Source organism: Phalacrocorax aristotelis, chromosome 6 (assembly GCF_949628215.1).
Source record: "Phalacrocorax aristotelis chromosome 6, bGulAri2.1, whole genome shotgun sequence".
NCBI lineage: Eukaryota > Metazoa > Chordata > Aves > Suliformes > Phalacrocoracidae > Phalacrocorax > Phalacrocorax aristotelis.
The window spans coordinates 29,945,788-29,973,346 of NC_134281.1; the positions used below are offsets into that span (position 1 = coordinate 29,945,788).

A 27,559-nucleotide genomic window follows, 5' to 3' on the forward strand; every position below is an offset into this window, starting at 1 on the left:
TGAGGGACCCCACCACCAAGTTAATGTTTGTAGAGCTCTCCTGCCAGCTGCCTGATCTGACTGTTCTCATATTATTTTGATATGCAGTTTTCCATTTTCCACTGCTTTTCTACCTAGGGATATAATAACTTCATGGTCCAGTCAACCCCATTCACAAAACCCCTTAACTTCCCCATATTAAATGCAAAAATCCTTCTTTAATGTGGAAAGGATGCTGCAGAACCTCATTTTTGACATGAGGTCAGTCTGGCACACAGCTGCTGGCTTCTGCTGTGCAACATGGATGCTTTCTGCTACACCCACTCCTTCACTGACTTCATGACCCAGTTCTCTGGGGTTTTTTAGGCTCAGTGATGAAAATACATGTGGATATGTTATATCAGTGCAGCTTGTACATGAGGGTGATGCTTGGGATCTTTCCTCTCTTTCAGTCGATCGTCCTCCCATTGAACCCTCTCAGTATGTCTCTGTCCCTCCGAAGAACCCTGACAAGATGGGATTTGATGAAGTAAGGAACCTGTTTTGTTGCCATTGTTTTGTCTTGTCTTCCTATTTATCTCTTAGAGGACCTGCATTCTCCCTGTAGCTTGAGTTCCAGCTGTTTCCCTTGGAGTATATTACCTTTTCACATAGTTAGCTCTTTAGCAATTACTCATCTTTTGGACTTAAACTCTTTGCAAGGGGAAAATAGCCATCCTTATTTGGGGAGAACTTCTGCTGTGCTCGGCGAAGCAAAAGGGAAAGGGCTCAGGGACCGTTCTTTCCCTCTGGCATTTGCTGTGGAGAAATGAGACCAGTCAGGCAGCACTTAGTATGTTCTACCAAGACCCCTGATTAGAAGTGCAGGTTTGTGTTCAAGGGCAGTGCCCAGCAAATCTTTGGGCTTCCTGTCTTGATGGTATGGATATTTTAATCCAGCCAGAGGGAGGTGGCAGAAGTGAGGCTGAAAATCAAGTTATTTAGCTTCCCAGTTCTTGTGCTATTTTCTCTACATCTGACTCTGCAGAGCAGCTTAGCAGTCCTTCCATTCTGTGACAAAAACTGGTCTTTTGGGAAACCTCTCCTGCTTTTCAGTGACAAAGGAAAGAATTTCTCTCACCTGAAAGAGACACTGAAGACCCCAGAGCAGCTGGGGGAGCCGGGCTCACAGCTGGGTTCTAGCCCAAGCTGGATACGTCCAGGAGTGATGAAAATCATGCATGCTGTCTCTTTGGTGTGGCAGCTTTCTCCCTGCCCTTCTTGGTCACTGCATTTTTCTGCTATGACCTTAAGTTAAAGTGAACAAGCAAGATAGTTGCTAAAAATGGTAGTGCCCGAAGACCTTGCAGAAATTCCTCTCCCGACCCTGCCTCACATTGTGGAGAAAGCAGGCGTTTGGGGGAGAAGGCTGGAGAAGGGTCTGCTGTGCTTTAATTAACCAGTGTCTGTGTTATTCACAGAGCCAGCAACCCCTGTGTATACAGCTGCCAGGGTGGCAGTGGCACCGTGACCAAGGGAGTTGCGGTGATAAGGGGAGCCTTTGTTTTCTTGCTGTATTCTGCTACATCTGTTTATATGACTGGTAAAGGCTGAACCTGATTTGGCTGTGGTGTTTGAGTGTCTGTGTTTAGGACACAGCTGGTATAGGTTTTTTCCATGTTGTCCTTTGTGGCTGCGCTTTATTTATCCAATTTATTATTTTTGCATTTGTACTGACCTGGAATTTGATCCACTTCTTGCTGGGATGAGGTTTTGCTCCACAGGCTACAAGGCTGCACTTGTACTTGTCTGCCTGGGACTGAAAAATATCCTGACCCTCTGCAGTTTACCTGCAAATGAGGGCTTCAGTCCTCTGCCCTCCACCAGAGAGTCTGTCTCAAGACTTGGACTGAGCTCTGCTCAGACATCTCTGTTTCTGGTCTTGGCTCTGTGATAGGTTTTCTGCTCTGGCAGGGGTAGCAGTGGATTTTGAGTGCCCGAAGTAATTACAAAAATCCTCTCTTTGCTGTGTCCTTGTATTTGGATGGTGACCCCACTGATAATCCTAAATACAGGCAGTGGCAGCGTTGTGGGGAAGCATGTGGACCAGTGTTCCTCTGGGACTGGAGCTGGAGATGGCCGTTTTACTCTGTCTTTAATATCAAAACATCCTACATCTTTGGAAGTCACAGACTTGGCTTAACTGATATCCTCTCACCTTTATCCATCCTCAAAGAGTAGCTTTCCCTGTGACATAAAACATCCTGAAAAACGAGTTGTTAGACAAAGAATGCCCTCTAACATTTCAGTTTGAAACCAACCCCAATTTTTTGACCAATTCTAAGCAACCTGGGATAAAAACACACCTGGTATTTTAATAAGATTTGCTTTTCCAGTGGGGCTGCTGGAGAAGAGTGGATCAAGACAGCCTTTTCTTCCTCATTCCCAAGCTGAGGGGCTGATGTCTTTCTCTTCTACCCAGATTTTCATGATCAATCTGAAGCGTCGGAAAGACAGGCGGGATCGGATGCTGCGGACTCTTTATGAGCAGGAGATTGCAGTGAAGATAGTGGAGGCTGTGGACGGAAAGTGAGTTTCGATTGGGGTGGCTGATGTTTGCAAAGAGTGGGATGTGCGTAACTGCTTGACGCCATCTCTTTGGACGCCCTGACCTCTCTTCTGGTGGGGAAGGGTGGGCTGAGGGGAGAGATGAATACCACTTTTATTTACCTAACAGTCTGTTTGGGGCAGTTTTGCTCCGTTTCTTTCTTTTGCAATTAGTCAATCTCTGTGACATAAACATGCAGTGTGGTTCAGACTAAGATGAAAATCAGGTTAAAATCATACCAATTTCTGTGAACTGTAACACTTGCACACAGTTAAAAAGGATTCACCAGTGAAAGCGTTTGAGCGCAGTTATCGCCTGGGAAGATTGTCCATCCTAGTGCTACACAGCTGTTGTGCTACAGTGTTAACCCTGACGCAGCCCCTTTCCAAGCTTACTCTAAGGTGTGTTAAGACCTTTTCATCATGAGAAATCAAGGCATAAATTTTTCATCTGGGAGTTGCAAAAAGGCATCAGGGAGATAGGAACCCACGTGCCACCTAGTGGTTTTTGGGCCATGGTTACCCATCAAGACGTCTCAGAAAAATCTAAGCCAAGTGCCTGACAAGTTGATGGTCACTCAAGAAGTCATTGGCAGCTTGATTTAGAAATGTAAATCAAGACGTTAATTTTTCTCTGGGGTTTTGAGCGAAACAAGTGCAGGAATTTCTCGAGATACGACTTTTCTCTGAATGTCATCAGCATTTTCCATGTTACGCCTGTGTCTGATTTGAATTTACTTTTTATTAAATGGTGATAGATATTCTTTCTTTCTCAGAGCACTGAACACGAGTCAGCTCAAAGCTCTCAGCATTGATATGCTCCCAGGTTACCGGGACCCATACTCCTCTAGACCACTAACCAGGGGAGAGATTGGCTGCTTCCTTAGTCACTATTACATCTGGAAGGAGGTAAGGAGTTTGAGAGCGCCTCGGGGTTCCTGCAGGAAGGCACTGTGGGCAGGCGCAATAGGAAGGTGCACAGCCAGTCCTAGGGCAGAGCATCAGATACAATACAGGTTTCTGGAAGTGTAGGATGAAACTGTTTTCCTTGGTTTGTAGCAGGTCATGCACAGGTGTTTCCTTGAGTGCAGTGTTCAGCTTTCTTATCTCTGCTTTACATTTGCCAACAGCTCTGAGCGAGTGATTTTTATCAGAACATTTTCATGACTCTTTTTGCAAACCATCCAACAGCCTGCTTGGAGCAAGTTTGCTTCAGAGAAAAGCAAGAAGATTTTGAAGAACAAATGGTGTTTAAAAAAAACCCCTCCTGTTTTTTTCCCTTTGTTCTGCATCTGGACTGAAGCAAGTCCAGTGACTCTGCTGATTGGCATTTTTGAGCACTGAGGCATATCATAACTATTCTTAACAGTAGGGACCTCTGTTACCTAAGCTAAGAGATTTTGTTTGGGTGGTAAAAGCTGTAGCTTCCATCTGTTCCTGGTCACCTGGGGAGTGAAACTTGAGAGGATCTGGGCTGTGCTGGTCAGAGATGCTGGACTTACGCAGCCCAACATCAACAAGGGGGTGTTATTTCAAGTAAGGTGTGGTGGAGGCAGGGAGAAAGACTTGGTTCTAAAAGAAGACTGGGCAGCGGCAGTGGGTAACCAAATACAGACAGCCTTCTGCCTTCAGAGGTGTTAGCTGCAACACCTCAGCAGGGCAGGGTGTCGATCCAAACAGCCCAGAGCCAGCAAGAGTGACTTCAGTGCTGAGAAGGCAGGCTATGCTTTTTGGCTTGAGACTTCTAAATTGCCAACAGTCAGATGACAACATGGGAACCTATGTGTGGGATGTCTTTGCATGTGTGGTCTCTAAGTTGTCAGGGCCAGACTTCAGATATGCCAGATTGTCCTCCTTCCCAGACTTCAGGAACACTTTCTTCCAACAAAGAGGATTTTCTGAACAACAGCTTTGGCATTGAAGGCTGCCGCACATTCCTTTGAGGAGGTGGTTGCTGCGGGCATGCTAGTTGGCAGCTCATGGGTTCTAGATGGTGCAACAGCAGATGGAGGGTTTTTCTAGGTTGTAGATGCTCAGCCACTGGGTATTTTCAGGACTGTTCTCACTGGCTCTTGCAGTATCTCCTAGCTGAGCTGTGAATCTGGGAGTGGTTCTCCAGCCTCCCTTCCTGCATGGTCTAGAAGGCAGTGCCAGGTCAGGATGCTCTGTGGTACTCAGTGCTGCGCAGTGTAGAAATTGTGGTTTTATCCCTCCTAAGGCATGTGTCAAGCAAACAAATAGATTTGGAGACTCTATAGTTGAAAGGGAATGTGACTTCTTTTTTCAAGATACTATTCTGGAAGTTGGACCTTTAGGGCTTTTCCCTTACTCTTTCTGATCCAAAATAACTGAATTGCCTGACATTCAAGGTACTTCGTGTATGCCATCTCTTCCCCTGGAAGTGGAACCGAAGAAATGGTAATGTCAGAGAACCTAATTATGCAGAGTAGCACCTCTGTAAGGTCAGGGGGATATCTTTATTTTAGAGATCCTGAGTTGTTCTGTAGCAAGTGTGTCTATGTGGATGGTCCAAAGTCAGAAAGGAAAGTAGGATGAGATTCAGCCTTACCTGTTAGATTGAGCTTCTTCATATTTTCCTGTTCTCTCCTTTGGTCACAGCATGAAACTCCCAACTGGAGTTTGGACCGTGAAGGACCCACTGAAGTCAACAACATAGTGCTGTGTGTCAGTTGTCTGCTGATTTGGCTGGACGGGGTGCTGGGCCATCTTGTCTAGACCATGCTTTTGGCAGGAAAGGTTGGATCAGATGATCCTTGAGGTCCCTTCCAACCTGGTATTCTATGATGATGATTTTAGGGTGCAGAGAGTGGCCCATGGGTGCCACTGTGATCACTTCTGTTTCAGGTGGTAAGCAGAGAACTGGAGAAGACGCTCGTTATTGAGGATGATGTGCGCTTTGAACACCAGTTTAAAAGGAAGCTCATGAAGCTGATGGACGACATTGGGCAAGCCCAGCTGGACTGGGAGCTTATGTAAGTAACTGGCCCTCAGCCGTCTGGGAACTCCTGGGCATGCAGGGAAGGTCAGGGATACCTGCTGTGTCATGGTAGAGATCCAGGTTAATGCTGGAGTGCAGGGGAAGGTGGCAGAGACTTCTTGCTGGCTCTTCCCGTCAGGACAGATGTGCCTTCTGGGGCAGGCTGATGCCGGAATACCTGTTGGGTACCATTACTGCCCTTTGTGGGCAGCGTTGGTTGATCTCAACAGTGTCTGGAGTTCTGCTGTGACAGAGGAACTGACACAGCTCAATCCTGAGGCTTGGACCGTGTCATCGTAGCTCTGTTATGAAGTCTTTCACAGCTATACCACCCACTGGGTTAAAACTGGGATGTCTGGAAGTGGTGCAGGATAGAAATCTGTGAGCCTGGTCAGAGGTTACTTCTTGACTTGACTGCCCTTCCCTGGTTGACATGAACAGTCTTGTGGTCCTAATTGCTGCAGATTCACTTTGGTTCCAATTTCCGTGGTCTTTTCACCCTTTAAGCTACATTGGCCGGAAAAGGATGCAGGTGCAGGAGCCTGAGAAAGCAGTTCCCAATGTCATGAACCTGGTGGAAGCTGACTACTCGTACTGGACCCTGGGGTATGCCATCTCTTTCCGAGGGGCTCGGAAACTCATCGGAGCTGAGCCTTTTAGCAAGATGTTGCCTGTAGATGAATTTCTGCCAGTCATGTACAACAAGCACCCTGTGTAAGTAGGATGCCTTCATTGTTTGGGGTGACATGAGCTGCGTCTTGCTGAATCATCTTAAGCCAGATAATGTTGGTGTGTCTCACTTATGTAGGCTGGCTGGTGGGGGACAGGGCTACCCCTCATGCTTTTTGGTTGTCTGCAGTGGAGCTCCTGACACAGCAAAAAAGAGGTGACAGACCTGCTGTGGAGGGATTATTGTCCCTACCTGGTGCAGGGCTTCTGGGCTGGTTCTGAGACACTTGGCTGTCTGTGGTAACAGAGGCTTTGGTTGTATAGGTTGTGGGTGCTTGTAAGGCCTGTGGTTCTGGTGGTGGAGAGTCAGTCTCCACCCCAGCAACTACCTCCACTCCCTGGGACCTGTTTGCTCGGTGGAATGGCTTGTAACTCACAGTTATAAGTTGTGGCATTCACTCTTACTGATGATTTTTCTCTCCTCTTTAGAGCGAAGTACATGGAGTACTATGAGTCCAGAGACTTGAAAGCCTTTTCGGCAGAACCCCTGCTTGTTTACCCCACCCACTACACAGGGCAGCCAGGCTACCTCAGCGACACAGAGACCTCTACAATCTGGGACAACGAGACCGTATCAACGGACTGGGACAGAACACACTCCTGGAAATCCCGGCAGCAGGGCAAGATCAATAGCGACGCCCAGAATAAGGATGCCCTGCCTTCCCAGTCATCTCTCAACACGCCGTCCTCCAGGGATGAACTATGACTGCCCACTTCCCCTGGGACTCTGTTGACAGCTGAACCTGTCTCACACTTTAGCTTTTCACCCTTGAAAGTTGTAGAGCAGCTCTTCATGTGGTCTTCTTCCCACTGCTTTGAATGGCAAAGCACAGCAGTTGGACCTGATGACTAGCCAAGCCACTTAGGACTGGGTAGGAAATGAAGGAGGAAAAAGAGCAAGTGTTCCAGAGTGGCAGAAAAAAAGCCAGAGATCTGAACAATAGCCCTTGCAAGCTTTTGTAGAAAAACAACCTTGAATGACGTCTTTCTACAGTTCCTCGTGTAGAATACTGTATTTATAAAGATTAATATATAGAGATGTACAAGTGTTAATACCTTTCTGGATAGCTGTAACTTGGCTGCTGTGTAACTGTTACGCTTTGTAGGTTTGTAGGCTTTTCTAAGCCTGTTCACTGCGAGAAGCTGCAGGCAAGCGCTGGGGTGGTTTGGTTTTGTTTTTCAAAGGGATCCCTCTCAGAATCAAGATGGCTTCCAAAAATGTTCAGTGCACTGGAGCAGCGCTCCTCTGTAGTGTCTTCTCCCTCATCACACTTTTATAGAAAACTCTCACTGGCTTCCCCTCTGCAAATCTCAAAACTTGTTAGATCCCATCTAAACAGGCCCTCTAGTCTAGTTGGTGTGTCTAAAAGCTTGGAAGCTGGCAGAGAAAGTGGAGGTTGCTGGTTTTATTTGTCTCTGTGCTGCCTGAAGGGTACACAGGCAGAGTTAGTCCATGTTATGTCCTGCTTCACCCCCGCCTCAATTCATTCCTTCAGGAGAGCAAACCCTGACAACCTATTTGCAGGTGTTTGATTAGGCCATAAAACCATGTGTAGGACTTCTAGGAGTTTTACATTTTAAAAGTTTGGTTATGAACTTCTTGACACTATCTTTATAAAAACAAAACAACCTACAGAGAAGTTAGTGTTGTCAACTGTCAACTGTACTGTTCTCAACAGCCTTGACAGAATTGAGCATTACAGGATGGAAAGGCAACTTGTCCTGATATTTTTTCATGTGAAGAGCAAACCTGTCTCTTTTTTTTGTTTGTTTGTATGAGTTCTGATGTACTTGCTGTTGGCTAACTTGTCAGCAGAGTAAGGTGTTTGGTTTCTTTTTTTTTTTAAAAAAATGTTTCTCAGAGGGCAGGTGATCATGGACTACACTGCCTAGGTTAGCTGGCAGAGACCTCAGCCTGCAGGCTGCTGTTGCAGTGGGAGGATGCGCTCTTGGACTTGCAATCTAGAGACTCACCTGCTGGCAGAGGTGTGCGGCTGAGTATGTGTGGCTGGGTTTTTTTAAATTTTATTTGTTTTTAATAATTACTGATCAATGTTGTGCTTTCTGCTAAAGAAGACATGTTACTACCTGTCAGCCGGTCTGATAATACATAGAACCTGGTGCAAGATGAGCAGCTGTGTGTATTTTTCATTGTGTGGGAGTAGCCCTGGCTGGGAAAGGCCAGCTCAAGAGTGTTTTGGCTGTGTCACACTACCATGGAGTCACTGGCCATATAAATGTCCCTGTTGTACAACTACTGCCTGGAAGCCGTGTTCCTTCTACTGTCCAGGCTGGAGCAAGTGCCAGTGCTACCTGGTGAGTATGGAGGGCAGGTCTGCCATGGGCCACCACACACAGCCTGGGTCATCTGCACTGACAAGCCCTCTCGCTTCTTCCTCAGGTCTCACGAGTGGCAAGTCTGACCTGTTTGGAGCATGGCAATCCCAGAGATGTTGGTAAGAAGCTTGGTGTGGTCTTCAGAAGCAAGACGTCTGTGAATCTGGTGAGCATCCAGCATGTTGTCAGGTGTTGCCGTAGATACCATGACCTACATGTGCAGCCAGGTCTGGCAGAACAGCAGGGATGAGCCAGTGCTGGGTGGGTGAGTCCCTTTTGGCAAGGTATCATTTTTCTGATCTAATATTGTTGCTGCCGCTCCATGTTACAATTATGCTGTGTTCATTTACATCATCACTGCATTTCTCTTCCACCCTCATGTGCTTTTTGTTCTGTGAAAGGCCCATCTCTGTATCTACGAGCGAGGCCTCTCTTTCCTGCAGCCATGGGAGTGATTTACCTGTGTCAGCAAGAGCGCTGGCTGTTCCAGCCTTTCCTCTTCTGACCTTTCATGATCTTATTGAACATTTCTGCATGAACATCATGGCTGACCATTACCCTGGAGTTCCTCCCGGTACTCCCCACTTCATGCTGGGGTCTGGAGAGGGAAGGGGCTGACACCCTGGTGTGCCACACTGGCTCCTGGAGCTGCTCGCTGCGCTCGGGTCCTGCTGGGATCATGGGTGGGGATGTGGTCTGTGGTCACAGCTGCCGCTTTGGGCTCTTCCCCAGGGAGGTGAGGAGCATCACTGTATTGGCCATGCAGGAAATATGTAATTGTTTTTAAAAAAAGGGATTTGAGTCCCCCTGCTTCTTTAACCTTATTGTAGCCCATTCAAATGAGAACTAAAGGTCTCTGTATCACCTGCACAGCCTTTGCATTGGAGCCACTGGGCTGCCCTGGCCTTGCAGCAAGTCCTGCAGACGGGGTGGGGCAGGGGCGTGAGGCAGGATATGTCTGGCACTGCCCACTGGGAAAGCTGCTGTATGGACGTGTCAGCCTGGGTGCCCCGCATGGGATGGCGCTGGCTAGCACAGTGCTCCTGGGAAATTATGCTGTCAGTGGGGCTGGTTTGGATGCTCAGGGAGGCTGTGTTTTATTTAACTTTAGTTTCCTTAAGTAGAACAGTAGCAGTTTAGTCAAAAGCTTGACAACAGGATTGTGGGTTTTTTTTGGTTAGGGGATTTTTGGTGTGTGTTTTTCTTTCAGTTGCCTCTGGAAGCAAGTGGTACAAGGGGTTTGGTGGCAGTTTCAGGGGAAGAGGGACACAAATTATGAATAAAAATGCAATGAATTAAATGAATGTGTCCATTTCTGAGCAGATGCAGCTACAATCTAGCTGATTGTTCTTTTACCTATATGCTTTTGTGTGTGTATGTACAAAATTTTTGATTTATTTACATACACAAGATGTGGTGGATGGCCAGTGGTTCTACCTGCTATGCCATGCCAAGTGCTATTGCTCCCTGTCTGTTTTTCCAGTCCCTTTGCAGGCTGTGCCCTACTCAGAATTAACTGTGTTTTGGAAAAGTAGGAGCCAGTTGAAACACTTCTGTTTTTCTGGTATTTTTCCACTTTCCATGTACTTGCTTTTTTTTTTTGACTCATCTAATGGGCTTCAAAACTGTATGCAAGTAGGAGCATGAGCTTGAACCAGCCTTCTGGCCGTGCCTGAGAGGGCTGTGCGCAGGGCAGGGACTGTGCCGTGGGGTGGGGGGTGGTTCAGTGCATCACAAGCATGGAAGGGGTGTCCCTGCTTAGCCTCCTGCAGGTGTAGCACCCACAGCCCAAACGTGGAGGTGCCTCGTGCTGGGGACATGCACATTTGGTTGTACATCCTGAAAACGAGTTTCTGTTAGCAGAATGTCACAGATGATAACTAAGAATTTGCCAGTCTGCTTCATGAACCATGGAGGGTGCTTTTTTTTTTTCCTTTTTTTTAAATTCTCTTCCCTCCTTTTTTCCTCTCCTTTCGGTATGGGGTTTTTGCCGTGCTGTGGAGCACCTGAGCTAAGCCCCAGGAGCCCCCAGGTGATGTAAGAAACACCAAGCAGCGCTTACCCCAGTGAGTGTGCTGACAAACCAGTGGAAGCTAGGAACAGGCTTTCCAGAGTACAAGTAGCACGCCAGCTGAAAAAACCAGCTCGCTTACAAGCAAGGTTATGGTGATAGGCCCTAAAAAAATTATCTGCAATAAGACTTCTTGTACTGTAACAACTCTTATCTTTGCTTTTGTTTAAGAAAGTGCTGTTGCACTCTCACTATGGTATTATGAAATTACAAAGTTCACAAATAGATTGTATTTATCCTGAAGGAAATCAAGTGAGGTTTTTGTTGTTCTGTTTTGTCTCCCTAGGTAGTTTAAGTAAAAAAAAAAGCAAGAGGCAGCTTACATTCAGCGTAATCTTTCTTTTGCCTTTGCTATTGTAACATGAGAGTCCCTTTAGTGACAACAGCCACAGCTCAGGGACTGTGACTTGCCAGTTTTAGGAGTCTCCCTTAATGCTGAAGTGATGGGCAAGGTGGCAGGACTGTGCTAAAAGGTAGAAGCAGCAGCTGTGGTGCGTGAACTCCAAATGTCTGTAGGTGTGCAGGGGGGCAGGGGACCAAACCCAAACTAAAAACATCCCAAGGAGCTAATGTTTGTGAGGCCAGGAGGAAACATGACATGATGGAGACAATGTGGAAAATTCGCTCATAATGTAAACCAGTTGGGGTTTTTTTTTTTGCATTAACTTGCTGCAGAAATCATTCAGTGACCCGAAAGGGAATGATTTCATGAAGACATAGTCATAAAATTTTTGTATAATCTCAGTTAATCTAAGTTACCCAGTTAGTTACAACAGAAATCATTAAATTAAAGCTCAAAAAAAAGAAAAAAAAAAAAGAAAAAAGGCACAAAATGTTCTATAGCATTCTCAGGTCTGCATGCATGACTGATGTGATGCACTGGGATGGCTTTTGCTTTGCTGATGTTTACTGTTAGCTCTCTGCAAGTTCATTGCACACCTGCAGCATGGGACTGGGCTAAGTACAGCTCATGATCAGCTGCTGCCACTTGGTCGGTAATGGAGGTAGGAGACCAGTTTACTTGGACAGCCCTTCCAGCCACTGCTGAAGAAACACAGAAGCAGCCCTCGTAAAAAAACTCTCAGGAATTAAAAAAAAAAAACAAAACATGACTATAATGCTGACAGTGTTACCAACAGTACAAAACTGTTACTGGATGTGATGGTAAAGAGTAAAACAAGCACAGAATTATTAAGTTTGGAAAAGACCTCTAGGATCATCAAGTCCAACCGTCAACCCAACACCACCATGCCTCCTAAACCACGCAAGTGCACAATCACTTCCCTGAATGAGCCTTGCGGAAGGAAGGTTATAGCTGAAGGGAATACAGCTAAAATCTGGTGTTTCAAGTTCTCTGGGTAGCAGGGACGATGAGTTGTGAGAGCTGGAAGATGATGAGAACAGTTAAAACAGTAAAAGTGATGAAGTTAGAGAGTGAGAGTAGTGAAGAGATATGAGGTATAAAAACAAAAAACCCCCAAACAAACCAACTCCCAAAAATCCCCAAACCACAACTGACATGCAGTAATAAAGCCTAAAAGAAGAAAACAGATTAACACCAGGCAAATATTAGTGGAAAAAAGTTTATATACTTATTGTATAAAGATTACAGGTAAGCAATTAAAAATAATCTTTCATATATACCCTTTTGGAGGATGTAATCTTAAAATCAAGAACATTCACCTTTCAGCTTAATACAGACATACAACCTCTATACTATACTAAACAAATGATGCTGTACAGACATCAATGCATGCTTACACTGAAATGCAAAGAAAACTGAATGTCTGTTTTAATCATGCCCTAACTCCGGGCAAAGGTTAAGGCTCAGTTACAAACTCAACATCTTCACCCTCTCAGCAAAAATACAATTGGATTTCTTAAGCTATTCAGACTAGGCCCCATGTGGTGCTACTTGTAAACAGAGGTGATAAATCATCAAATAGTGTAAAACGTGGTACAACCCAACATTTTTTGCATCATGAGTTTATCACTGATTGTTAATGTAATCTGAGCCTAGTTTTGAAAATTAGTGCTACAGAACTGGTGAGGAAAAAAGGCTTAGGTATCTATGAAATTCAGTATTTAAGTTTAACTAATACTAAGGTGTCTAAAAGACAGCCTGTTCAGTAAGGGCTGCTTACAATCCAATGTCTCATTTATGGCTTTTTAAAATAAAACCTCTAACTATCCTTTCAATAAAGCCTGTATTCTGGGAAGAAAGACTCAGGAAGTAGGTTATTTAAAGTTTCACAGAGAACAGATTAAATTCTTTATCTCAGCTGAATTCTTTATTCCAGCTGAAAGGATGTACCATGTCAGAAAATTCATTGAATAGATATACGTAAAGAGCAAGGGTGGTGCCTGCAGATGATGCATTATAAAGCTACAAGTACATAAAATCTCTGGTTGTTTGGGGTAATGCTTAAAACCCAGCTACCTCCTCTCAGTAACCACTTTTAAAATAAAAGTCATGAAGTTGCCTCTTATGAATGAAAATGTGAGTTAAAAGTTTTGCTCTTGAAGAGTGATTGCACATTACAAAGAGGTACATCAGTCATTTCAGAGTACATGCAAAAGGCATTGATTTCTGTTTAATGGGTTAGCAAAGTAAAAGGAAAACCACCCTGTAGTGGCATTAAGACAAGACCGAAATCCAGACAAGTAGTGTTTGTGTTGTTCATGAACAAACCATGACATTCATCCAAAAGCAAGTGCAGTCCATTTTTTTTTTTAAAGTTCTTTGGAAAAAAAAATCCAAAATACATCATTTTCTGGTGTGGAATAAGTGCAAAAAGAAGTTTGTCAGCTGTGTGAAAGCAATACACACACTTGCAGTTTCTGCTGTCTCCAGCGATAAGTGTTTAGGGGATGTACCCACCCTGCTTTATGTGAATACAAATGCCTCCCGGAGGCAGCAACTGCTAGTGGCACTCAGCCCAGCCACAGCTCCTGCGAACCAGTGCTCCTGTCTGTCACCTGGAGGCTGGCTGGGACCTCCTCCTTGGTTCAGGCAGAACTGTACTGAGACTTTTCTTCTCCAGTTTTATAAAAATAAATTTAGACCTTCTTCTGTGTAATACTGGCACAAAGGGAAAATGTTTTCTTACAAATAGGGTTGGCTTGTGTGGTGTTCTTAAGACAAATGTTGCAGTCCGTTTTCCCCTCTAACCGGGGCACTCACCCTCCTAGGCTAATGTGCAAAACAAAAAAATTCCAGTCTGTACTGTCCTGTAAATCTGTGTCTGTCCATCTCCGGCTGCAAGGGAGGAGAGATACATCTCTGGCTGTAGGTCTGCTAAATGCTCACTTTGCATTTCAGTCTCAAATATTTTCATGTTGAATACTGACACATTCATCTGATTCTGTAATACTGGGTGGTAACAAAGGTGCAGTTCTCAACTCCCTGTGGCCTTGTCCCTCTCACAGTGTAATTTTACTGGGCCTGTTGCTCCAGCACCCCCGTTTCGCAGTCCTGGGGAGTGTCAGACTGCAACGGCTCCTCATTTTCACCTGCCCATTGACTGAAGCTTTTTTTCGCAGGATGAAATTGAAGTTCGCGTGGCTGTTCATGGCGTAGAACACATTGGCATTGCCAGGAATCACAAGCTCTGCAAAAGAGATACCAGAGCAAGCGTTAATTTGTGGTGTTGCACATAGCAGAAAGAAAGCCAGGAGAGACCAGGGACAGGGTGAACGGCCTGAGGTACACAGCCAGGCAGTGCTGGGCCCCTCTCCTTGTTCTGCTGTGCCTCTTCAGCCACAGCTGTGTCAGGTGGTGCCCACAGCAGCTGTCCGACAAAAAACTGGGAGCAGAGTTGCAGAGGACAGGAGGTGGAGGCCAAACCCAGACCACATCCAGCCTGGATGGAGGCCCTGGCAACCATTCCAAGAGGAGGCTGTGCCGAAAGCTCTGTTTGCACGGCCTGATGACAGCGGTAGGATCCAGGCCTGCCGCAGTCCCTCGGGAGGTCGTCCTCTGCCGCCCGGCCCCTGTGGCAGACTGCTCAGGTGGACAGAGCAGCTGCTCTTCAGTTGATAGCTCTACAGCCACAGTGCACGTAAAGGTCTACGTGGCATCCATGAGTGAGCTTTCCGTGTATAAAGCAATGCGCTGACAGGTCATGATAAATCATCCCTGTGCAGCAGTTTTCAAGGGGGTTTATTCTTACTGGCAGCTGTGACAACATGTCCATGGCATTTCTAACGTTGTTTCACATTTTACTCTTTCCTTCAAAATTCAGCAGCACTTTTCAGACAGCAGCAGAGTTCTGCTTCCCTACCTTTGTCCTCAGAGATGACCTGCACAAGCTCATAATCTTCAGCTGTGTCAGATTCCAGGTTGTGCTTCAACATAGCTCTCTGGACAACAGCAGGAGTTTTGTCTTGGCTAGTTAGCTGGAAAGATAGAGTTGCAATGAGAGATTCTGCTTATTCACTCCATATAATGATATACTAATTAGCAAAGGCCTGCCTTTCTGCAGACCACTTGGTCTTGGGAAAATTTCAGAGAACTGAAAAAAATATGATGGGTCAGTAACGAAGTAGTAGGTACTGCTGGATTCTGAAAGGTGGTATTTGTGCATTTGGTGGTGGTGGTGGTGGTTTTTCAGCTCAAAACAACAGGTACCATACTAGAAGAGCCTGCAGTAAATCAGCATCTGCTCTCCTGAGCAAACACTTTGAGAGATGAGCCGTTGTTCTCACTAGCCATAAAAGTGCACGTAAATAGCTGCCCCATCTGTTGTTTGCAGACATCAATTAATCTGCAGTCTCCTGTGCTAAATACTTTCTTTGACATCCTGCAAAGATTTTTGGCCTTGTAACTGGGTTTACTGTCTGCTGTGGAAATGCTGTGCATCCGGAGCAGACACAGGGCTCCCTCCAGAGCCTTATGCAGTCAAAAGGAAGGCTTGTCTCTCCAATAGCCGGATTTGTCAGGCCCTCAGGGAATGGCTCTTTGCAGTTTGGGGAAGTCAGACCATTAAAATCATAAGGTAGCTAAATGTGCTAAGAACTCACACCCCCTCCCCCCGTGTGTTTTTTTCCCCCCAGGCCCTGCGGAACCCAAAGTGTTTGCTCAGCAACTGAGTCTCTGTCAGGTACTTGCAGAGATGACGTGCAGACAAGTCACGTTGCCCACAGCATGGCACAGGCCCTGCACTCCCTTGACCATTGGCCTGGCACTGCCAGAATCCCTCTGTGGAACCAGCATTGAGGGAAACACCTCAACGCTGTTTGCTGCTGGTCTGGCAACCTTTGCCGCAGAGAGAAGCTGGGTAATTAAAGGGCTTGTCAGCTTCCTCATGTAGAGCGCTGTTTCCAGAAACCAGCTCCTGGGGAAAGCTTCTCCCGGCAAAACCTGGCACGTGGCACCTTGTGTCAAAACTCACACGCAAATTCCAAGCTAGAGAAAAAGCAGCTAGTGCTAGCAGAAGGGCAAGAGCAGCAAAGCCTGCACTTTATCAGAATGCTTCACTTTGAACTTGCTGATAAAATAAAAACTTTAATTTCAACACTGGAAACTTCCACAAAGATGCCCTTTTCAAGCCTTTTGTTCATACCATGCTCCACATACTTTGAATTGTAACATCTGTCATTTTCCCTTTCAAGCCACGTTTGATTAGTTGGCTCAGTGAATAAGCATTTTCAAAACTAAAAGCACCATTTACTTAAGTCACCCTGGATGAAAACATCACCAGCAATAATAGCATTTTGCTGTTCCACACTACTCACCAGGATGCTCTTGTACATATTGCCATTGTTGTCCTCTATGCTGATCCGGATGATGCACGTATCTTTGTTCTGCTGGTTGTAAACAGGAGGCAGTACTTGTGAGGTAATGGGTGTCATGGAGACAGAACACTTGTCGTTGGAGGGAGGGGATGAGACTAAAGATGACACCCCCGAGGAAGATGTGTCCATAGAATGGGTGGAGGAACAGGAGGAGGAAGATTCAGAGAGCTACACAACAGAAAAAGAAATACACTGTCATAAAATGGACATCTTGTATAAATGTGTGTTTCATTTTGGAGGAAGAACTTGAGAAAGCAGAAGGCACCTACAAAACCTTAGTCATCTGTGCTGTGTCCAGCAGGCTAGCAGTGGTATTCCTTGCCTGCAGAAAACTGAACTTTACTTGATTAATTTCATAATTTTAATGAAAACTTGTTTCCAATTGGGTGTGCTAGACACCGTGTGCTGCTTGCTCCTGCCTCTCAGTAAGAGCAGGCCAGGAGGTGGCAGCAAATACAACGAACAGAACTGGGTTGTGGACAACCAGCCAGGGATCGGGACCAAGCAGAGTGCGTTATGGGCACTGTGGCTCCTGCACCAGGTCCAAGCCTTTACATGGGGAGCTAGACTGGGGTGAAAATACACATATGCCTCCCTCTCTACCACTCCATCGAGGAAAGAATATTCGAGGAGAAAAATCCTCCTTACTACCCCTGCTCTTCTGGGTTTTGCCTTTCTCTTTACCCTCCTTGCTCAAAAACTTCTGAGAGGATCTTTCTTCTCCAGCTTGCATATTGAAATCACTGTAATCACTATTCCAGCTAAAGAGTTTAAAGGATTTGTGGATGCCAGTGTCTGGGACCTCATGCTTCATTTGGTTTAAGAACATTTAGTACAATTTAATTTAAAATATCCATAAGCTGAACCACAATATAACACTCCTCAGCAAAACATCCCTGAAAAGGGCTTCAACAATACAGTTAATGCAATTTATTTCAAAAGGGAAGAGTCTGTGGGAAAGATGTCCCTGTGGATACCCCCCTCATCGCATCCCTTCTGATGGTTCCATCTATAGTGTGTGTCTCTGGATGGTATCAGCACACACCTGGCCCATCTGCTTTCAGCATGAATACTCACAGCATCAGCCTTACACTCATTTTTCTGTGAGGTTTCCCAGCTGCCACTGTGTGGGGTATGGGGCTTGGCCTTCTCTGCAAAACATGGAATTTCCTGGCATGATGGTCCAGTGCATTTGTGTAAGACACTGGCTGCATGTGCTAAGAGTGAGCTGGTGTGCAGGAGTAGGTGCAGCAGCACCCCAGCTTCCCCAGTGGAATTAAACTGAGCCAAGGCAAGGTGTTCATCTTGGCAGCAGGGAGCTCATGGGAGGTCAAACCCACAGAACTGGCAAGCTCTGACCTTACCTGCCTATCACTTGGTCAGCTGCAGCTGCTCAGCCTTCCCCAGGCTTTTGCAGTGCTGTCTCTAACGCACACAGCTGATTGAGCATGACGGACAGGGCAGCAGGCTGCTAACAGTGGAGTAACTCATCAAACCCGAGATCTTCGAGGAGGAAATGACCAGCTGTTGATCTTACTCCTCTTCAGCTGATCCCATCTCCTGTTTCATTTGTTTTTGTGCACATCACTGCTAATGTCATGCTGCCATGTGCTGGACAGAAGCACCACCATCTGAGAGTGTGATGCCCAGGCTCCTCACCCCACTTCCCACGGGCTCCAAGGTAGAAATGCCACTAGCCTGCCCCATCCCTCTGAAAAAGCACATGAGGGACTCAAAGAAAAATGGACCTTATGCTTCTCCAGGGCTTCACCTAAACCAAAACCACTGCCAGGCACCACAAAAAAATCTGGTTTCAGGGAAGAACTACTTCAGTCTGTCTTGTATCTCAGCAACGTACAAGGGATTGTGCAAAAATCCTCACTGGATTGCTTCCGTTTTCACACATTTATTTCTAGAGTCTCTCCATTCTGCTAAAAGCAATGCTCTAGTCAAGACCAACAGGCTTGGGCAAGCATCTAGGGCCTGCCTGCAGTGTTGACAGTGTCTCACAGGCTATTTGTGCTGGCAACAAGGCCCAGACCTTACCTTTTTCTGAGACTCATCAGGAGTGCCTATAGGAGTGATGCAGATGTCTTCAGATTCAGAGTGATTAAACTCACACGATGAAACACTGGCTGAGTCCGTGCTTTCACCAGAGCTCCCACCTGGAGTAGATTTGGGTTGCTCTTTGGTGGGTGTGCTATGGGCGATCACCTCAGAGCCTAGAAACAGTCTAGTATAGAAAAGAAAGCATAAACAGCCAGTAAATGAAAGCAGAACAGAGCTGGGCTGAGCAAAGCTGTCACTTGGTTCAAAAATCTTATGAATTATTTTGTTTTCCTATCTTGAGTGGCCTATTGTTTTCATTTCCTTTATGTTGTTTATACGATTTTTCAAGAGTTTGCTACACGCTAATATAATACCTTCTTGGCCTAGCATACCCACCAGCTGCAAGGCCAAATCAGAGAGAATGCGTAGGTAATACAAATGAGACTCCTCTTCAGTCTGTTAAATTTTCAGACCCACTTGCCAGGAAACGATTGATCACAGTCCTGATGTGTTTACAAACCAAGAGACGAAGGGCAAGCTAGAGGCATGGCAGCTGGCACCTTACGTGCCTCTGCACACTGCTGTCACATCCTGGTCCCTCTGACAGAAGGCAGCACAAGACTTGGTTGCTATGAGTAAGTGAAACAGTGCATGAAAGGTAACACATGGCCATATACTGGACAAAGGTCTTCAAAAGGCAAATTCATCCCTGCTGCAAATTCTTTCACTCCGTAAAGGTGCCACAGGTACCAGTTTCTCTCTAAGAGTCTAAACAGACATATACACCATGAGTAGATCACAAGAAAGTGTAAATTATAAGTTCTCCCTCTCTAACACTCATTTCTAAATGCAGGTCAAGTAAATTCAAAGGAGTGTCTAAGGAACCAAACTTGTATAAGGTAGAGAAGCAAGGTGAATTAGATGCTATGTCATCATGCAGTTAATGATTTAAAACAATTTGGAGAGGTGTCACTGTTTCTGGGATTAATTATGCCAGTCTTTTCTACAGTATTGATTTGCAAACTACATTCAGACTGCAGATGAAACAATTGTTTGCACTATGTGGTCTTTGTCTAAAGAAACTTGATATGGGAAATTACAGTACAACAGCACTGAAACACAGTCAGAAATGAGAGAACAAGCCTATGCTCTGCAGCAACAATTCTTATGTGCAGCTTAGGCACATGCCAAGGGAGACACAAATGAGAGGCCACCAAGAGTTCAGGCACTGTCATCTTCAAAGCTCACTTTCTCATAACGTATGACCGGCAACGCAGATGGACCAATCAAAACACTTTCCAAACAGCTGCCCAGACCTTTCTGTGTATCGGAACTCAAAACTCTAGATTGAAAACATCTATTCTTCTTTCAGACCCTAACCTGCAGGAGCACTAACATGAAGTAAATGGCTACTGGCTGTTCTGAAGAAACAAGGAACAAAAGCCAAGCAGGAAAGGAGAGTGCTGTTAAATTAATCATTTCCTGCCCCATCTTGATCATGCCACTGGTATGTGGGAGTCCCTTCATATCTCCTCAGGTTCAAATTTGTCAACTTTAAGATATTTTTACTTTGGTCCTTGATCTCTGCTTTCATTCCCTGCAGCTTTCCCTGAATTCCTGCTAGTGTATTGTTTCCTGTGTGAGCTTAGCTGCATGCCCCTGTTCTCCACCCACCTCCTGTTTGAATCTTTGCGGTATTAGATAAACAGTACCACATCCCCATGATTTTTTTCCTTCTCTAACTTGAAGGCAATTAGGCAGATTGTTTCTGTTATCAAATGCCTTTTTGCTAGCCTCGATTTTCATATTAAAATCCTGCAAGGAATTTTTTGCAGGTATATAGCAAATCAGACTAATAATAGGCCAGAGTTTATCCCCATTTACTGTTTTCATACTTCATTCAGGGAAGTGATTATGCAATATATATTGAATTTATAATTCAGCACTAAAATGGTTCTTTTTTCTGACAACTTAGGAAAGCTTGTTTGTTTCTAATCTTTTTCATTATTAATAATCCTCATAACTGCTTATAACAATAGAAAGGGACAGCTTCAGACAGAAGTATGCATTGCTAACTGATGATGTCTCCTTAAAGTAGTGCAGTTGTCTGGATCCCCAGCCAGGTTTTTCAGCTGGTGAAATGAGTACTGCTTGCTTGAATTTTTTCAGGTTCATATTAGCACACCAAATGCCCCTTGTCCTGTTGTACTCACAGGCTGAACCTCTTCACCATGCTTTTCCGAGATTTGGGTGACGTGGTGCTAGTGTCAGCAGCTGCTTCAACCTCACATGAAAGGCTGTAACTGCAGAACAGAGGACACTGGGTTAATTTTTACAGACAATACTCTTAGTTATATATCTCAAAGTAGCAATAATCAAGAATATGAGAAACCTTCAGTTATTCCCACTTCACAGACTGTTGCAACCCCCACAAAAAGGAACATAGCTCTGTCTACATTTTACCATGGTGAAGGGTATATTTCACTTCTTTGTAATAGTTTTAAAAACTAGTCCTTTTTGGATTACATTCATCATTTTATTAAAAAAAACAAGAAAATACTTAACATGAATCTTGGATAAGCTGACTTTTTTTTACTATGACTCAGTACAATGCAGTATGGATCTGTGCTTACACTCTCAGTGCAGCAGAGTGGTATTCCAGTACCTAGTGGAAATACCAAAATGCTGTAAATAAATTGTCTTGGGTTGGTGTGGCAGCATGTGCAGTAGCACAGAACTCAGCAGGGCTGCAAAACTCACCCCAAATGCCCAGGGGACATTTATCTGGTGAGCGCTCAGCAAGCTCTGCGTTGCCTTAGCTACTTGCCTCGGCTGCGTGCATCCACTAGCCCAATGCTTAGTCACTGCATCTTGACATCCCTTAAGATCGACTTCTGAGTGTGTGTCTGGGTGGACAGACAACCCAGACACAACAGACTATCATATTTCAAAGTCAGAAGCCTGATTTCCAATCTCAAAACTAAACCCTGCTAAGTGTTCAACAGGTTTTCTACAGCTGTTTAGCACAAGGCAGATGTATTTCCACTCTCCTCGAGCAGCAGCATATGCAAGTTCCTGTAAGAGGATAGCTAAAGGCTGACGTAACCTACCTGCAGGTGGGTGTGGCGTTAGAAAAGCTTGCTTTGCCAGCTAGACTGAGAACCTACCTCTCCTCCTCAGTTAAATGCTGCTGTCTCCTGAACCACTGGATGAATTTTTGGTCTGGTGTCATGCAGTAGCTGTTACATGCAGACTGCAAGAGTTTAATTTGGGCAATTACTTCAAATTCCTAAGAAAATAAATCAGCAAATAGGAATTTTAATTAGAAAACACGATAGAGCCAAACAGACTCATTCATATACTAAACATGCAACAACAGATCCAGGACAAACTTAGTTTGACCTGAAGTTCAGTTTCAGTTGAGTAACTGACTGTATCAAGAACCAGTTTTTCAAACGATGAAGGCTTTCCCCACCCCAGCATCTGTAACGTGCATTGAAATGTGAGGATTTTATCTGGCGCACACAAATTAGAAAGCAAACACAAGGAACCACACTTCACCACATCACCACAGAGCTTTTCTCAAGCACTAACCAAAGTGTAATGCCGGTGCAAACCCACCAAACGGCAGCACTTCTGGTTGTTCCTCTAGGAACAAGGGTAGCAAAGGGTCACAAGTTTTTTAGATTACCCTACTGGCTCACCCCGTCCTGGCTAGACCAGCTCTGAGAGAAGAATCATGCTCTGTACTTAGGTGGTTCTCAGGCAGCAAGCAAGGGTAATAATAGTGGTGCCTGTGATGAGAGCAACGTCTGATGCTCCCCATCTTTGCACTCTGTGCATTCACATTCACACCAGAGGAACATAAAATGCTACCCTTAATACATGTGACTAGAATGCGCTGCTCTTCTGTAATGCCAATTGCATAAACACTTTGCCAAAATAATTCTTAAAAACACCTTGTGTTAGAGCAGGTTATAGAGTCACCATGCAGGAATGGAGCCGAGTACTCAGCACAGTTCAGAGGGCAGCTTTGCTGCTGGTTTGTATGAAGCTGGACTCATGACCATGGAGAAGCTTATGTATCTCATTATTAGTATCTTGAGCCATGCAGTTACACATACAAGGCAAGTCCAAGAACTGGTTTGTAGAGCTGGGAGCAGTTAAGGGAAGGAAATGGCTCCATCACAGCCAAATCCAAGTCTGCTTTCAGACCCCAGAAGGGAGATTTGGCACGGCTTCATTTGGACAGAGGTAAGCCTAGTACCTTTACTCCTCCATAGCGTTACTTATCTCTGACCAGCAAGGATCAGGCTGAAAGGAAAGACTGATAGCATTTATTTCTCAGTTCCATGTACCTAGTTCGTTCTCTGTAGCCTTCTACCTGCAAGCAGTTTACTGCTGCAGAAGGAAGATTTTTACAAACTGTATCTTCTGGAAAGCAAAGGTCTCATGCCACCAGATCTGATTCACTCTCAACACGTAGGACATACATATGTAACGTATTCCCATGAGCACCAAACGTGCATGCCCCAGATGTAAATTCCATGGAAGTAAGTGGCCTGCAGCTCCTCTTCCCCTAACGCACACATCTAAAGTAGGTTCTCTTCCTGTGCCACCCCTTACAGTTTGGCAGGGGCTCACAGCATTTCAGGGGTGTATTCTTTCCTGAAGTACAAATAACTTGCATTAAAATTAGCGGCTGTTGCATATGCCTGAGCAAAGACAACAGACCTCGCCAAAAGAATGCTCTAGAAGAGGGCATCAATAAACTGAAGATCACAGAACATATAACTTACCCTTCGCCTCTTCTCAAAATTTATCAGGCCACCCTGTGGGAAGGAAAGAGAAAGAATCAGAGTAGAAGAGCACATGCTTCGTTGAATTTAATCACAAACAGGATGAAGTAGCAAGGCTAATGTAAAGCACAGACCTGCCCTAAGCAAAGACCTTCTAAAAATACCTGTTTCCAGGTCTGGTAAAAACCACAGCACTCATATATCAGAATCCCCAAAGATATCTGTCCTCATGGCCTAAATGGCAATCTGCCCAAGAAGAAAATCCCAGTACAAGATTGCTCATAAAAGCTGTGTCAAGTTCAGGTCTGAAGAGTGCTAGCAGGATTTTGCATGCAAGAAAAACTAGGCTTTTGCCTGTGCTGTGAATTTAGCAGCATTCCCAGTGAGTTTCAGGAACACCAACTGAACACAAAGCATGGACAGAAGGGAAACTGCCAAAAAGAAAATGGCTATATAGCAACCTTACACAGGCCTGCTTTAGTGCAGTTTTGCAAAACAAACAACCACCAAACCAACCAGCAACCATTACCAGCCCAGGAAAAAGTGGATTTGCCCAGTTTTATCATAAATACCAACACCAGCACAATGAAGGCTGAGGGCCTGCAGCATGGCTCCTCAAGTGCCTCCATTAATGGCGCCAATTGTCAAAGGTTTGAAAACCTTTGGAACAAACACCTTTAAAAACTGGCCCTGTCCTCAGTCTCTGTTGAATAACTAGACTTTCTTGCAATCCTTTTCCCCTTCCTATGCTACATTGGTTCCCACTGCTTGTTCAGCTAAAGAGAAATGAAAAAACAAGTTTTCAATCACTTCAGGGCTCAGATGCATCTGAGGCAATACTGAAGCGCTTCAGTGACCAGTCTGAAGAGCTGAATTCGTGATTCTGTGTATTCTAATTATTCACAGAAACCTTTACACCTGAATTGTTGTTTTCAGAAAAATAAAACAGAATAATGGAAAGCCTACTTTCTTCACGTTTTCTAACATAAGATGACAAGGCAAAATAAAATGCTAAACTTGTCCCTTGAGAAAACTGCACTCAAATTCACACAAGATTCTTGTTGATAATAAAACTGTATATTGCTTCCTTTTGTTTGTGTGTGTGTGTGTGTGTGTGTGTGTGTTGGGAAGGCAGGGAGGGTATTTAGGATTAAAAAAAATTGCCCCAGATTACCTCGATATAGTCCTGAAGGGCTGTGTCAAGCATGATGAGATCAGTGAGGAAGGTACCAAGATATGGTACTGTGCCTTGCATTACTCCCTGCAAATGATCAGAGCAATGTTGGATTAATTGACTGAGAAATGGTCGTAATTACCATACTAGAATATTCCTGTATAAGAGAATGAAATAAAAGTAGCCTGCTTAACCAAACAGTGGTCTTGTAAATTATGTTTTCTTTCATTACATCATCATCAGTATCTCATCTAGAATTTAAATCAAATTCTAATGAGAGCAGGATACCCTCACAGATACTGCCAAGTGGTTTTATATTACTATATTGCCATCGTACACTGATTTCTAACAGTGGGTCACCAGGAAACCCTGCTGTGGAAGAAGCATTGAGCACCAGGGACAGGGTCCCTTTGTTACCTGTTACAAGAGAAACAGCGTGGGAATGGTCCTAGCCTGTGTAAGCAGTTTCTCTCTGCTTCATTCCAGTGGATTTTTACTTAATGATATTCTTGTACCATGTGACAGTCAAGTCAAATCAAGTCACAGTTTTTTCCTCCAAGAAGTGGCCATTTTCCTCAGCTATTCACTGCATTTTAATAGTAATTATTCAAATTTTAAGATTTCTAGACTGTTAGCAGTTGTAGAGTTCAGGCTGTTTCTACACTTGTGAAGGCAATACTTGTTTCTACCACCCAAAAGAATCCATATTTTTTCTAGTCAAACTAAAAGACAAACAAACTAATAATATTCAGCACTTTTGCCTCCCTATCCCAGATTTCTCCCCTCTGGTCCTTTTAAATCTTTGCCAACTTTGAGACAAAAGCCATTTTCACCAGCAGACTGGAAACCGGACACATTTTACAAAGCGATCTCTGCAGAAGTCTGTGCAATTTTCAAGCTGGCATGTGAGAAGCTTCATAGCTTGTTTAAAAGTAAATGAGATTTCTGCTCTGGCCAGAGATAATTTTCTTTATCACAAGAATTCTAGTATTTACATTACATATTTTCCTAAATGAAAATTATGTGGCTTTCCCTGTATTTCTCTCTAAAGGGTAATGAGAGTAGTTAAAGGAATTCTTTCTTGTAGGACAGAAAAAAGACAGTTGGAAATGATGAACACACGTTTAGACTCGTCAATCATTTATTACCCTTTTATATGACAGGGTTAGTAAATTTCTGGGAGACTTGAAACTAAGGCGGAACCCTTGGCTCAGTGTCCAACCCAAACAGCTGGTTGGGATGTGAAGCAAATGCAAGTGGGGATGGGAGCATGGGAGCAGCAAGCCTATACACCCAGTTATCCCCTTGCAGGGGACAGGGGAAGACTGGGACCAGGGACATAACGTGGCCCCTGCGTACATCAACCGAATCCTGAAGTCTTTGAACATTCTCAGCATCAGATCACTGAATGCATTGGCTATGGTGACACTTTGCATATCCATTTCCTCCAACATTTCAGAACGCAGACGGGTGTTAATGGAGTAAAAGGACAGCTGGGTTGCACTAAAACCCATAGCTATTACAGCTTGGTAACTCAGTGTAGGCCTTACGGCTTGAGCCGAGTCCATCACCAATCCCACTTTGTAATTGCTTATATATACAGATGTATGCATGTATGAGATTGTCTATATATATGCACACTGTATATATACACACACACAGACAGAGTATTACCTGCTTACTATGATCCACAGCATAAGGGAAACACAGCTTTGGGCATGTATTTACAGGGACAAACATTCCGACCGCATATTCAGTCTAAATCTTTCGGTTCACTTGCTTTGTATCAGCTAATCAATTGCACTGATGTGATTGTTTTGCTTGACAGAGGAAACATTCAAGAGCATTACGTACTGCACACTCACGTTGTTAAATACCTTTCCAGATTTGGCTGCTTATATAATTCACCAGTTAGCATTAATCATGTTACCAGTTCAGAGAAGGTAGGAAAAGGACCCCAGACACACCATATCTTTCTGAAGTTGCAGTCGCCTCTGTGTCCTTTTCTGATTTTCTTTCACACTGCTGTCCAGATTCGCAAATTTGGATGTTCCTTCCTGTAAGAGAATTAAAAGGCAACTAATGGAGCGGTAAGCTAGCAACCACATTTGTGTAAAATAATTGCAGATACATTTCACCAGGCAAGCTAGGCGAGGAAAAATATTTGCTGTGCAGGTACGTGCATGTATACATACACGTGCTATTTTTCTGGGACTTGTGCACTGATTGGGAATTTTGGACAAAATCCCACAAAATGACCATAAGGGAATTTTTCTGCAAAGTAGCTCTACTCCAGCCAAAGCTAATTGCTGCTGAAAATCTCCTGATAGTTTAAATTAGAGAAGCTTTGATTTACTTCAGGTGTCCAGATGCTTCTCTATCCTGACATTCTTGACCTCAGAATTTCTGTTTAATTTCCTAATCAGGACTGCTACAAGTAAACATCTCTATCCTATGTAATGCTTTGTTGTTTTTCTTATGCCGCAACACAGAGATCCAGCAACAACCCTGTGGCTTATTGACTAATCCAAAACCATGCAGGCAATGGAAGAAATGGGGTTTCATCTCCACAATCCAAGCTTTCCTACAAATGGATGAGCTACTTCACAAGAGATCTGTAGCCTTTATTTCCCTGGATCCATATGGGATGTTACGAGTTACTGTTGTTTTTTCCAGTGGCTGAATAGATGGATTATGAATCATTATCAATGTCTTTATGAGGCACAAAACAACAGCCTGCACTTGTAAAGATCGTCTCATTTCAGCATTTACTTCTTTCAGTCACAGTTAGTGGACAGATCACACAGACTCTGTGTTCCCTTCCTTGGCCAAAAACCAGGAACAAATGAAAAAGGAGTGTTGTCTCAATGTCTTCAAGATACTGAAAGGTAAAGTCGATATTCTCTAGCAGCAGCCAGCAGGCAGGCACAGAAGCTAAAACTGCAGCTCACAGCAAGGCCATTGTTTGGGGAGGAGAGAACACAGTGCTTCCTCTCCACACTGGCCAACCTGTTTCATATGGCATTCTGTCTGCTCTACAC

General features: G+C 44.5%; 2 protein-coding genes across 3 annotated transcripts in view; one reads left to right on the top strand and one right to left on the bottom strand.

Moving 5' to 3' along the window:
* Nucleotides 1-8,423, top strand: part of COLGALT2 (collagen beta(1-O)galactosyltransferase 2) — a 56,287-nt gene extending 47,864 nt beyond the window's left edge. For both annotated transcript variants that reach the window (XM_075096793.1, XM_075096794.1), the window contains 6 exons: nt 432-508; nt 2,441-2,547; nt 3,342-3,474; nt 5,431-5,558; nt 6,071-6,277; nt 6,722-8,423. In XM_075096793.1, coding sequence (XP_074952894.1) covers nt 432-508; nt 2,441-2,547; nt 3,342-3,474; nt 5,431-5,558; nt 6,071-6,277; nt 6,722-6,998 — 929 coding nt within the window. In that variant the 3' untranslated portion in view covers nt 6,999-8,423. The remainder of the gene's footprint in view (nt 1-431; nt 509-2,440; nt 2,548-3,341; nt 3,475-5,430; nt 5,559-6,070; nt 6,278-6,721) is intronic.
* A 3,844-nt stretch (nt 8,424-12,267) lies between these two features.
* RGL1 (ral guanine nucleotide dissociation stimulator like 1) overlaps nt 12,268-27,559 on the bottom strand; it is an 84,897-nt gene continuing 69,605 nt past the window's right edge. The window contains exons 10-18 of the mRNA XM_075096792.1: nt 26,486-26,575; nt 24,519-24,605; nt 23,345-23,377; nt 21,713-21,834; nt 20,759-20,848; nt 18,543-18,729; nt 16,437-16,664; nt 14,984-15,098; nt 12,268-14,311 (exon numbers count right to left, since the gene is read on the bottom strand). Coding sequence (XP_074952893.1) covers nt 14,124-14,311; nt 14,984-15,098; nt 16,437-16,664; nt 18,543-18,729; nt 20,759-20,848; nt 21,713-21,834; nt 23,345-23,377; nt 24,519-24,605; nt 26,486-26,575 — 1,140 coding nt within the window. The 3' untranslated portion in view covers nt 12,268-14,123. The remainder of the gene's footprint in view (nt 14,312-14,983; nt 15,099-16,436; nt 16,665-18,542; nt 18,730-20,758; nt 20,849-21,712; nt 21,835-23,344; nt 23,378-24,518; nt 24,606-26,485; nt 26,576-27,559) is intronic.